Genomic DNA, 12,861 nt, shown 5'->3' with positions numbered 1-12,861 from the left:
AAATAGGGACCACTTTTAGTGGGAAGGTAACAGCATTCCGTGCGCCTTTGGCATTTATTCATGCCGGCCACATGACCACGGAGACGTCTTCGGACAGCGCTGGCTCTTCGGCTTTGAAATGGAGATGAGCACTGCCCCTAGAGTTGGGAAGGATTAGCACATATGTGCGAGGGGATCTTTACCTTTTTAGAAAGCTCTGAAATCAAAGAAATCAAGGTAGCCATCTTTCTCCATTTTTGCCCCCATGTATCTAGTTTGTGTAACATAACTTAACATAACATAAGTTGACTTTGTATATAAATATACAAATAGGATGAGATTATTGCTAACATAGTGTAAGCCGCCCTGAGTCTTCGGAGAAGGGCAGGATATAAATGCAAATTAAAAAAAAAAACTAATATGCCTTCCTCTTCCTATTTTCTATTTCCAAATCCCTATTTTCCCCACAACAACTTGTGAGATGAGTTGAGCTGAAAGAGATTGACTGACCCAAGGGCACGTGACTTGATTTCATAGCTGCTAAGGCAGGACTGGAACTCCCTGTCTCCTGCTCTCTAGCCCTTAACCACCATGCCAAATTAGGCCAAGTTTAAACCATCCCTAATTGTGCTGGATTAATACTATGTTTCTCCCTTATTTTTACAGTCTCCAAGGAGAGTAACAACAGGTATATTATTAATTAGCTTTTTTTTTTCACCCATTACATGGAGTGGGTGGGAGGGACTGGTACCAGAAATGGGAATCATGACAGCAACTCTCATGCCAATATAAGTCCTTGGCAGCTTAAGGATGAGTGGAGAGCATTCAGCTCAGCAGTGTGGACAAGTTCTTGGATGCTGTTAATGGCAGAGATTGGAAAGGCAGAAGAGAAAATGCTTAAAGGATCAGAAGGACTGTCTTTCTAATATCTTCCGCTTTCCAACATCTATCACATATCATCAATGCTTTATCTGTCTAATAAGAGGCCACATCTGGCTAGGAAACAAATAGATGGACGTTGTCTGTTTCCTACCATAAAATGGAACTCCTGTATTACTTTTTCCTTGGTTCACACTTGATTTGCAGTCTATGCAAATAGTTTTGCAAGTACTAAGTCCCTCTCTTCTGCAACTACATCAGAAACAATAATGTCTTAAGTGCAGAGGGGAGAAAGCTAAGTAGGCAATTATAAGTGCATTTTATAGCCATCGTGCTTGCAAATACATAAACTATGCTAACACTTAGCAAATACAAAGAGAAGGAAATTGTGAATCCGATAATAATCGCTGTAAACAAATTGAAGTGCCATGTTCATTATCCATGTAGCCTTCCACGCCAGGAACAGCGTTGCCAGGTGAAAGAGCGGAAACCAAATCATGCAGAAAACCGTTTCATCAGAACATAAAGACAATTATAACATCTGTTAATCTTTTGTGCCAGATGTAATTAGGTTCTATGGAGAAGTCACCCCTTAAGGATGATTCCTTTAACATCTGTTCTAAGGACAAACAATTGTGGGTGGGTAATAAATGACCCTTTACAAGCAAGCAGTAAAATGTGCATAGCGTGAAGTATAAACAGATCACTTTCAGAAAAAGCTCGTGTTTTACCTTAACTCTTACCGAAAAGTCCTGGAGTATCAACAGAATCCCTATGTATATGGTTAACATTTCTTAAAAGAACATGAATCATAAAAGCGAATTCTTTCTTTGTCCTTCATTGTTTACTATTGTTTACTGTTGACTGTTGACATAGGCTTCTAGTCTAAAAAGTTCCGGTAATAGTTTTATCACTTTTTTCCAAACATGCCTATCTGTACAGGTAGTCCTCGACTTATGACCTCAATTGAGCCCAAAATTTCTGTTGCCAAGTGAGACTGTTGTTAAGTGAATTTTGCCCATTTTTTTAACCTTTCTTGCCACAGTTGTTAAGTGTAGTTGTTAAGTTAGTAGCACGGTTGTTAAATGAATCTGGTTTCCTCATTGACTTTGCTTATCAGAAGATCACAAAGGGTGATCACATGACCCTGGGACACTGCAACTGTTATAAATAGGAACCAGTTACCAAGCATCTGAATTTTGATCCCATGATCATGGAGATGCTGCAACTATTGTTTGTGTGAAAACCAGTCATAAGTCACCTTTTTTAGTGCCATTGTCACTAACCGAATGGTTTTAAATCAAGAGCCTATCTCTCAACCCCGAAGCTGACCTGGCCAAAGCCATCTTGGAGCTTCACTGCTGCCATACTGGAGCGAGGGATAGGGAAGGGAGGGTTAGAGATAGCTGGGATTGTGTAGCCAAAATAAAATACTTCTCTTAGGAACCAAGGACATTCTCACACCTGGCCAGAGGAAGGAGGAGTGATGTCACCAGACCAGCGGCTGGTGCCTTGATTGGGCCATGTGGCTGATCGTTTGGGATTGAGGGGGACAAACTTTGACTTTTAATTAGGTGAAAATCAAGGGGCTCCTCAGAGTTGGTTTTCACCAGATATGTGCCAATATGATTTTTTCAATAAAGCTACTCTTTGAAGAATTCATCTGTCGAGGAGTTTTTGCTCGCAATGGATCTATTACTTGGAACCCTGACACTACCTGTATAATCCTTTACTGACTTGACTGTTGAAGCAATTATTCACAGAAAGATTATACCTGGGAATTCCTTTACTGCTGTTGTTTTTTAAAAATCCATGAGATTACAAATTTTATTCTAATTCAGTTCAGTCAGAAATGAAAACCTTTCCACATTAACTACAAATAATGCTAGTTTCCTACTTTTTAAAAAAAAATCAAAGCCATCAAATATCCTGTATAAATCCTGTCCTTTAAAATGCGTAGAAAGGTAAATATTTATTTAAATTACCTATTGCCGTATTATTCAGCTTAACATGGCCCTCTGCTGGCAATACTCACCTCCACATTTTATCAGCAAAAGCATGTCTTGAAAGGACTTAATGTGAGCAGATTTACCTCAGGACAAGAAGCAAACTCATTTAAAATAATTAGCTGTTCTTAAAAAAAAGAAAGAAAAGAAAAACAGCATTGTGATGAATATGGAAAGTTGCCTGCTTACCTACTCTGTGAAACAAACATTGAATGCCCAAACTGCAATCTACAACACAACTGATTTCAGAGCTATCTCACAATTTAGAGATCCTGTCTTTGAAAAGACGCACTTGTTTTTCATCCTTATGGTGCATATGGGCATGGGGTGGGTGGCAGGAAGTCTACTAAAAAAACAGCTCAACTATCTTATAGAATAACAGATTTGGTCTTCTACTCCAACCCCTTGCTCTGTCCAGAGACCATATACCATTTCAGACAGATGGTTGTCCAATCTCTTCTTGAAAACCTCCAGTGATGGAGCACCCACAACTTCTGAAGGCAAGCCGTTCCATTGGTTAATTGTTCTCACTGTCAGGAAATTTCTCCCTAGTTCTAGGTTGGTTCTCTCCTTGAATAGTTTCCATCCATAGTTTCTTATCCTGCCTTCAAGTGCTTTGGAGAATAGGTTGACATGCTCTTCTTTGTGGCAGCCCCTCAGATATTGTAACACTGCTACAATACTTACTCTCTTACTCCTTCCTTTCATTAAACTAGACATACCTAATTCCTGCTCTTATATATATTAGGGCATCAAACCCAAAAAACCAACTACCTTCATTTAAAAAGAACCAGCATTAATCTATCTGTAGCATTTTCAATGTGCAACCTTTAAATACACATAAGGGTTTTCCATGGCACGGAAACCTTTTTGATTCTCTTTAGAATCAAAGGAGCTCTTGTAGACCATCTAACTGAAGCCAACCATCTCCAGCAGATCTCCAACCATCTCCAGCCTCTGCCCGGAAAGCTCAAGCACGAGAGGAAATCACTGTCCATCAGAGAACTGCATCCTCTATCAAAATGTCTTAAACCAGGGGTCTCCAACCACGGTCCCTTTAAGACTTGTGGACTTCAATTCCCAGCCTCCTCCCAAACAAGTTAAAGCTGTATTCTGGAGATTGAATTTAGGGGTGGGAAAGGAAGGGTTTAAATGAGCCAGTTACAACTCCTTCTCCCTTTCTTTTAGGGTCCCTTCAAAATACTAAAAATGGACCAAAATTGGCCTGAGGAAGTTGTTGGGGATGTTATTTGGAACTCTGCCAGAAAGAAGGAAACAGCGATTTCTGGCTTTGGGAAGAAGATGGAAATGAGAGTGGAAGAGCTACAGAAACCTTCCACTCCAAATTGAAACAAACAAACAAACAAAAAAGTGGCACCAAATTTTTGCCCTTTTACTGAATGGCTTTTTGATGGCTTAGCCTCAAAATGCCAAATGGGTGTTGTGGTTTGGCACACAGGTCGCCCGTCTCTGAGTTATGTTACTGTTAAGGAAGGACCAGGAGTGCTTTCATATCGTAGCTTCAAGTACCAAATTAAGCAAAATTTTCCCTTTCTGAATATAGTGATTAAGATTAAATCATGTTCCAGTAAATTAAGTTCCAGTAAATCCTATTAAATCACAATTCTGACATCCAAACCAGCTCCACAAGAAGAAAAATACGATACAATAGTAGCATAACTGTAGCCAATGCAACAGTCATGCAAAGCACAGGAAAGCTGCCCATGAATATCTGCCTATGTAAAATGAATTTTTGCATACATAAACACCCTTTCCTTAGAGTATACAAAACCAAAAGTTTCTTAATAAAGGACAGTTTATTATTCTGATTTATTTCCATCTCGCTCAGAGCAGCCTGTCCTAATAGTGTCTTATTTTCCATCTGTGATTATTATTTTTTTCCCTTTTAAAGATGGGTAGATTATCTGCCCGTGTTCCCGTTTTGCATTTTCAAAGGAAAAGAAAAAAGAAAGGCAGAGGAAGAGGCAAGAAAAAGGAGGAGGAGGAAGAGGGAGAACTGTTGAATTTAACAATTGAGATAAGGCTGGAGCCTTATAATCAATTAGCACTGTCAAAGAAAATAATTTGCGACACAAATTTCCAGCTGCACAGATCTATTATGCATTCAGGCCATCCAGACCTCATCTGAGTCTGAGAAAACAAACTGGATCTTTCAGTGGCAAGCCTATCAAAACACAGGGCTCAACAGAAACATTGGTTCTATAAATGTCCATCTTTCCGCAGCATAATATTTACCGGCTGTTTTATTAACCAGGCTGCTTTGGCATTGAATCTGCATTGTTCACAGTGCAATAGGCAATTCCCACCACAGCATTCAGCACCGTCTGTCACACTACATGTCTTACTGGAGTTTGATATCTTAGTGCCAGTCAAAAGTAATCACCATAGCAAGAGGTTTTAACAAACGGTCATATGCCTCAGTTGCTTCATCATTGGGGTAATTATTAGAAAATAACCCCCAAAAAATTGGCTGCCAAAAGTGTTTATTTTTATTTATTTATTTATTTACATGTCAAATTTATACAGCTGCTTTCAAGTGACTCTGGGTGACTTACAACAAAATAAAAAGGTAAGGGTAAAGGTTCCCCTCGCACATATGTGCTAGTCGTTCCCGACTCTAGGGGATGTTGCTCATCTCTGTTTCAAAGCTGAACGCCTTTGGCATTCATGACTAAATGCTAAAGGTGCACGGAACGCTGTTACCTTCCCACCAAAGGTGGTCCCTATTTTTCTACTTGCATTTTTTACGTGCTTTCAAACTGCTAGGTTGGCAGAAGCTGGGACAAGTAACGGGAGCTCTCCCCGTTACGCGGCACTAGGGATTCGAACAGCTGAGCTGCCGACCTTTCAATTGACAAGCTCAGCATTTATATTAAAGAATAAATTTAATATTTACTTAAAAAGTCATTATTAAAAAGTTTTTAAAGCCGTAAGGCATAAAGGAGACGTTAAGAGCAACAATGGAGCCATCTTATGATCACATTGATCCCTTGGAATCCCCCAGATCTAATGACATAGACAGGTTTTTTGGGACTTATGGAAAATCAGGAGGGACAGTGCTAACCTCACTTCACAGGGGAGGCACCAAGGTAGAAAAGGCTCACCTTCCGGGACCTGCCGAGCGTAGTTCCCTAACATACAGGACTTACAGGATGTGAGACCTGATATTCTAATGGGATGGGCAGATGTCATTGAAGAGGGGTAGAACCAGTGGTGAAATTCAATTTTTTTTTACTACTGGTTCTTTCGGCGTGGCTTGATGGGCATGGCTTGGTGGTCATGGCAGGGGAAGGATACTGCAAAATCCCCATTCCCTCTCCACTCCTGGGGGAAGGATATTGCAAAATGGACTGATGACCCCCACCCTGTAAAAGACCTTGGAGTTTTCATATCAAATGATCTAAGTGCCAAAGCCCATTGCAACTACATAGCAAAAAAAGCTCTAAGAGTTGTAAACCTAATTTTGCATAGCTTTTTTTCCAAAAACACTACACTACTAACCAGAGCATACAAAACATTTGCAAGACCCATTCTTGAATACAGCTCACCTGTCTGGAACCCAAACCACATCTCTGACATTAATACAATTGAATGAGTCCAGAAATATTTTACAAGAAGAGTCCTCCACTCCTCTGTAAACAACAAAATACCTTATACCTCCAGACTTGAAATCCTGGGATTAGAAAACTTAGAACTCCACCGACTCAGACATGACCTGTGTTTAACACAGAGAATCATCTATTGCAATGTCCTTCCTGTTAAAGACTACTTCAGCTTCAATCGCAATAATACAAGAGCAAACAATAGATTCAAACTTAATGTTAACCGCTTCAATCTTGATTGCAGAAAATATGACTTTTGTAACAGAGTTGTTAACCCTTGGAACACACTACCTGACTCTGTGGTCTCTTCTCAAACTCCCAAAATCTTTAACCAAAAACTGTCTACCATTGACCTCACCCCATTCCTAAGAGGACTATAAGTGCACAAAAGTGCCTACAGTTCCTGTCCTATTGTTTTCTTTCATTATATGTGTTTATATATAATGTTGTGACAAAATAAAATACAAATTTTTTTTTAAAAAAATCTCCATTCCCACCCCACTCTGGGGCCAGCCAGAGGTGGTATTTGCTGATTCTCCAAACTACTCAAAATTTCCACTACTGGTTCTCCAGAACTTGTCAGAACGTGCTGGGTTTCACCCCTGGGTAGAACCTCAGGTAAATCAGCCCAATGCTGGGAAAGGCTTTAAAGGTCAAAAACATCACCTTGAATTGGACCTGGAAGCAAGCTTGGCGACCAATGCAGCTCACAGAGCAAAAATGTAATGTGCTGTTCTGGAAGCACATGTAACTGCCTAGACTACTGCATTTTGCACCAGCTGAAGGTTCCTGATACTCTTCATGGGCAGTATATAAAGCACATGACAGTAATCCAATCAGGAGGTGACTGGGACATGATTGACTGTGGGCAGAACTCCCCCGATCTGGCAATGGGGACAAGTGAACACAAAGCTGGAGTCATAAGCTCAGGAAGACCTCCAGATTTTGCATGGAAATTGTCTCGGTCATCCAGCATCAACAATAACACACTCCTAGAACCAACAGGTCCCAACATATAAAACCACTCAGTCTTGCCAGTTCAGCTGAAGCCTGTTGTTTACCACTCAGATCCTCACAGGAACAAGATGTTCATGGCTTAATTCAGAAATACACATATGTAGTTAGTATGTTAATGATACCTCTCCCCCTTTGTGACTCGCCCAGCAGCCTCTTGCAGTTGTTGAACAGGAGCAAAGAGAGCACCAAGCCCTGTGGTATACCATATTTACCTCATTTCTAGTTGACTTTGAATTCAGAGATTCTTTCTTAGATGTAATACCAATTTTATCACACTCTGTTGGCTTTAATTTAGAGTGAACCATTCTGCTTTAAACCCAGTAATTTTCAAACAGTCATGGTGGCGCAGAGGTTAGAATGCAGTCTTGCAGGCAAACTCTGCCCACAGTCTGAAGTTCGATCGTGACAGGACTCCAGGTTGATTCAGCCTTCCATCCTTCTGAGGTCAATAAAATGAGGACCCAGATTGTTGAAGGTAATATGCTGACATTATAAGCCACTTAGAGAGGGATGTAAAGCACTATGAAGCGGTATGTAAGTCTTAAGTGGCATTGCTATTGCTATTATGGGCTAAACATGGCTTTGTTCATTTCAAAATGTACATAAACTGGAGTGCAGGTGAATGGTTAACTATTGCCAGGAGAATGAAGATCATCCACTAATTGATATGTTAGCCAAGTAACAATTTGGCAATAGAAAGTAAATTAAAACTGAGGTTTCCCCAGATTCAGATTCATAAGAAAATAATCTCAATCAATAGTCTAATAAGATGAGGCCTCTTAACATTGCCATACATCACTATGCTATCAGTTGAATTGAACTTTAGAAGGGAATGAGGTATAGGTACTACAAATCCAATAACTTAAAGAGACTTTTGTCCTGAATCATACAGTTGCATTTTTTTCCCTGCCTTTCATAAATTTGTCTTTGTCATTCTCCAAACAGGCCATTTACCCTCCTCCTTAACTGCATCAGTTTCCAACCAGGTGTCTGTCTCGCATCCTTAAATCATAATTCCTTTTTCCATTTCTCTCAGAAAATAAGAACCAGCAAGATTTCTTTCTCCCTTTTCTTACAGTCTGCTTCACATATTACACTGTCTGGCTTATATATTACATTGATCTATGGTTTGCTTAACCGTTGAGTAAGTCACAAATGACTTATTTGTGGCTTCACTAAGCCACAAACCATGCTTTACAAACTTACTTCATACACTGAAGTAAGCCGCAAACAAGCAACTCCCATTATAGCTTAATTCTATCTCCCTGGGTCTGTTTTTGTTACAGGTTAAGACACTTGTGTGCAAATATTGTGGGCCACTTCAAAGAAGATTTGGATTTTGGTGTTCTTATCACCTCAGGAGTGTTGTTGGAGAGCTGATTAATTTCTAGCTCAAGCGTAATGCAGTTGAAAAGTAGGGTATTTTTGTTTTGTTTTGTTATTTTGTTTTGTTTTGGGAAGCTGTGGGTCTCTTTCAGCATTGGTAAAGTATCTTTTAGCATCTCTCCTTCCAGTTCTGGAACTCCAGGCCTTTTCAAAAGAATGCATATTTGAGGGCTATGTAGTTCTCTCTCATAGCCAACAAAAGAAACAGGGATTACACTGAGATGTAGTATGTCAATATCCTGTTTTATTTCATCACTGGAAGAGGAGACCGAAATGCTAAGCTCTTGAGATTTTATTTTCTCTCCTTTTCAGGTGGAGGTGGAGGTAAAGGTTGGGAGATTTGTTTCTGTAGATTCTGCTGGAGCTCAGTGCAGCAATGGCCTTTATTCTCTCTTCTCAGAATATTTAAATCAGCAAAAGTGAAGACTATCAAAGATTGCCTTCAGACTGCTTCCAAAGGTTTAAGAAATTCAAATAGTAACAGTACAGAAGTGTATAATTTTACCTCTCTGTTTGATTTATTCAATTTAGACATCACCCAGCTTTGGCCAGTGTACAATAAAACTCACAACATAAAAACAAAATACAGTAAGAGAATAAGTCACCAAAAAAAATTGGCAACCTCACCAACACACAATCCAACAGCGGCCCCAAGGAACCTAACTCAAGGGTTGGAAAACCATATAGGTTTTTAAGACTTTCCAGAATATCAGCAGGGTGGGTTCGCATGGTATTGGGGGAAATCTCATTACAGAGACCAGATGCTTTGACAAAGAAAGATGCTTCTAGGGTCTTGTAGATAATACTCTTTAACTGAAAGGACCCCAAGCTTGTCAACTCTATTGGATTGAGTCAATCCATGGAAGATAGGTGTCTCAAGTAATTAGGCTCTATGGCTTGTAGGGCTATATAGGTCATAATTAACACCTTGAATCATAACCAGAACCATAACAAGAACCAGTGCAGATTGCAAAACAGAATGTCATATGAGCATACTGATGCACGCCCAATACTGCCCAACCTGCTGCATTCTGGACCAGTTGAAGCTTCTTAGTGGTCTTCAAGGTTAGCCCTTATGCACAGCACATTGCAATAACCAAGTGATAAGGTGACGAAGGCATAAATGACTGCCTGAAGGACCTGCCAATCTAGGAAAGGGTGCAACTGGTGGACCAGATGAAGTCACACAAAGGCCTTCTTGGTCAGTTGCTTCCTGCTCATCTAGGAGCTGTGAGTCAATAGTACCACAGGCTGTCCACCATTCTTTGATGGAGAGGTATGACCCCTCCCTATCCAAGGTCAGGTATGGAATATTCCCAAATCTAAATGGCTGCAACAGCCCCAGCCACTCAGTCTTGATGGGATTGAGTCAAAGATGGTTTCTCTTCATTCAAACCTACGTACCCTCAAGGTCAAGGTCAAAAGTTAAACGCTTTTAAAATCTGAAATAAGGAAAAAAATCTAACATTCTTGGCAGCTTACAAGGAAGAGATGAACAAGTGGCTAGAAAAACAGCATGTAGATATTTTTTAAAAGTTACTATATGCAAAAGACTATCCTCTTAATTGGTAAAGATCTTTATCTTAATTACAATTAAGGATACTTTAATTATATATTAATAATTGCATTAATATATTTGTTTAAATATACTGCTTGTTGTGATCAAAAAAACCCACCACAGCAATATCTACAGGACTTGTAAACACCTTATTTTAAATCCTTTATATCCTAAAAAAAATGAGTTGGGCAATGTTTTTTGCAACCAAGAGCTATATTTTCCATTCATTAACTCTTCTTCCCAAGAGAAATCTAGGGATTTAAACTGGGTATATTAAGCCTCACATAGAGCTAATAGAAATATTTGGTGTGGCGGGTTTTTGTTTTCTTTTGTTTTTTCACTAAAATCAGATTACACTAGTGAAAAATGGTGGGTTTGATTCTGAATTCCAGTGGTGTCATCTGAAAGAGCTTTGTTGGAAAGTACAAATGGGAATGGGCCTCAGATTATCTAGCTTTGCCTTCAATCTTACAATTTTTCAATCTTACAAAGCCCCTAATTTTCTTCCTTACTTGGTTTGGGATTGTTTCCAATGAAATGAAAGAAACAGATAGAAATATTATTAAAGAAATAAGGTGATGAGAACGTACATGTAATGTCCTGTAAATGTACAGGAATAGAATTTGTGGGTTGGGGAACAAAAAAAAAATTTAAGCAACTATCAAGGAAACCCCAAGGTGGAAATAAAATAAGAAGGAATGTGAAAATAGTTCAACTCATCCCATTACAAAAGACTTGGGTGATGTGGGTTGAATAAGCCTATTCTATATTGAAGATGTGAGGGCTTGCTTTTCATGTGTACTTGTACTTTACCTAACCCTTCAGATCTGTGGAATCAGTGTCCTTAGAGTGAAAAGTGAGGAAAACATACAATTTGTTCCAAAAGATTCATCAGAATTCTGAAAATAAAAAGGCTAGGCAAAGCTAAAAGTATGAAAACCTTATGAAGAGAGAGTACAGAAAAAAGGTGAGGGAACACAAGAAGATATCTTGATTATCTTCTCTGCCTCTATGAGGTGGTGGGAGCAATGGTTCAGAATAAGCTCTTCTTGCAATAGGAAGAAGGAATGAGAAAGCATTGTAAAATATATTATTCCACAATGTATCTATGGGGACTTTGATGATTAAAAATGCAATCCTATGGATGATCTTTCAGAAGTATACCCATTTGGGATAAAGCGGGCTTATCTCCAGGGAAGTGCATAGGGGATCCAAAAGCTCAAATTCTAGACAGATTTACAAGGGATTAAGTCCCATTAAATCCTATTATGTTCTCTTCCATGTCAACATGAGTAAGTAAGATTGCCCAGAGGGTGAGAAGGGACAGCATGGCAAATTCACATCATCTCTTTTTCTGCTTGCTCTTTAGTAAATATTTCATGCAGCTTTATTTGTAATTTTTGGATTAATGTACACCAAGCTTTCTGAAAACTTACATTGCAGTAGCATGCAGCAATTGTGATTTGAAGTTGTTCCTTCTATTACTAAGATTAAACATTCCTCAGTCATGTTTCATCCTATGCCCTATTGGTAACATCCTCCAAACTTTCATGTCCAGGAAAAGTCCAATAAAGAACTTTTTGCAGCATAGTTTCACACATTTTTTGATGCCATGAAATTTTTCAAAACTTGTGTGCAGATCTGTGTTTTTTCTAAGTCTAAATCTATCAAAATAAGTAATCCAATTCTGAAGCACTTATCTAATATCATTTGAGCAATAACCCCAAAATATAAATAGTACATTAATATTTTCAAATTTGACATTTAGCTAGTGACAAAATATTCATTATAGCATTAGCCTTAAAATTGTAGACAGATGAATCAGTTACCCCCCAAAAGAGGTGCAGCTTAACACAACCATAAAATCTGAAGTCAAAATCAAACTTATGCTCAGCTCTGACATTCCTGTTTTATGAGAAAATGCATAAAACATATTAAACCAACTAATTATAATTCTAACAGTTGCCAGTTTGCTAATTAGCAATAACCCCCAGCTGCAAGACTGAAGCATAGTAAATAGAGTAAAAATGAAAAGAATCAGAAATTTGCAAATAATAACAATAACAACAACAACAACAACAACAACAACAAACCCCTTACTTGCTGTTGCTCCATTAAAACTTGCTCCAGTACTAGAGAAATAGGAAAACTTGTGGAAGTCTCAGGCAGTCTAGAATCCTCTTGAGTGAATGCTGTGTTTATTTACCAAGCCTTAAAAATTTCTGGTGTGGAGTACTGAATGAGCTCTCAAGTTCATCATGAGCACAGTTGAAAGTCCTACTGTAACTGCAGACATAAAGTTTGCTGCCAGTTAGTTTTTCTGCGGCTCCGTACTTGTAAATACAAGCTCTGTGGACAAAGTCCCAAATGACATCACAAGCAGCTGCTTATTGTTGAGTCTTTATTAACTGGC

The 12,861-nt window shown here is 38.9% G+C and overlaps 1 protein-coding gene across 6 annotated transcripts in view; it reads right to left on the bottom strand.

Moving 5' to 3' along the window:
• Nucleotides 1-12,776, bottom strand: part of NCKAP5 (NCK associated protein 5) — a 638,109-nt gene extending 625,333 nt beyond the window's left edge. For 4 of the 6 annotated variants that reach the window (XM_058194176.1, XM_058194167.1, XM_058194193.1 and 1 more), the window contains exon 1: nucleotides 12,549-12,775. Coding sequence is in view for 1 of the 6 variants with exons in the window: in XM_058194203.1 (XP_058050186.1) it covers nucleotides 12,549-12,563 (15 nt within the window). In the remaining 5 variants the exon portion in view is untranslated. Of the gene's footprint in view, nucleotides 1-12,548 lie in introns of all 6 variants that reach the window. The other 2 variants (XR_009156463.1, XM_058194185.1) reach the window with 2 other exon arrangements.
• Between the last annotated feature and the right edge of the window lie 85 nt (nucleotides 12,777-12,861).

Source organism: Ahaetulla prasina, chromosome 1 (assembly GCF_028640845.1).
Source record: "Ahaetulla prasina isolate Xishuangbanna chromosome 1, ASM2864084v1, whole genome shotgun sequence".
Lineage (NCBI taxonomy): Eukaryota > Metazoa > Chordata > Lepidosauria > Squamata > Colubridae > Ahaetulla > Ahaetulla prasina.
The sequence above is the reverse complement of the archived record's forward strand: the minus strand, read 5'-3'. Positions and strand labels throughout refer to the sequence as shown.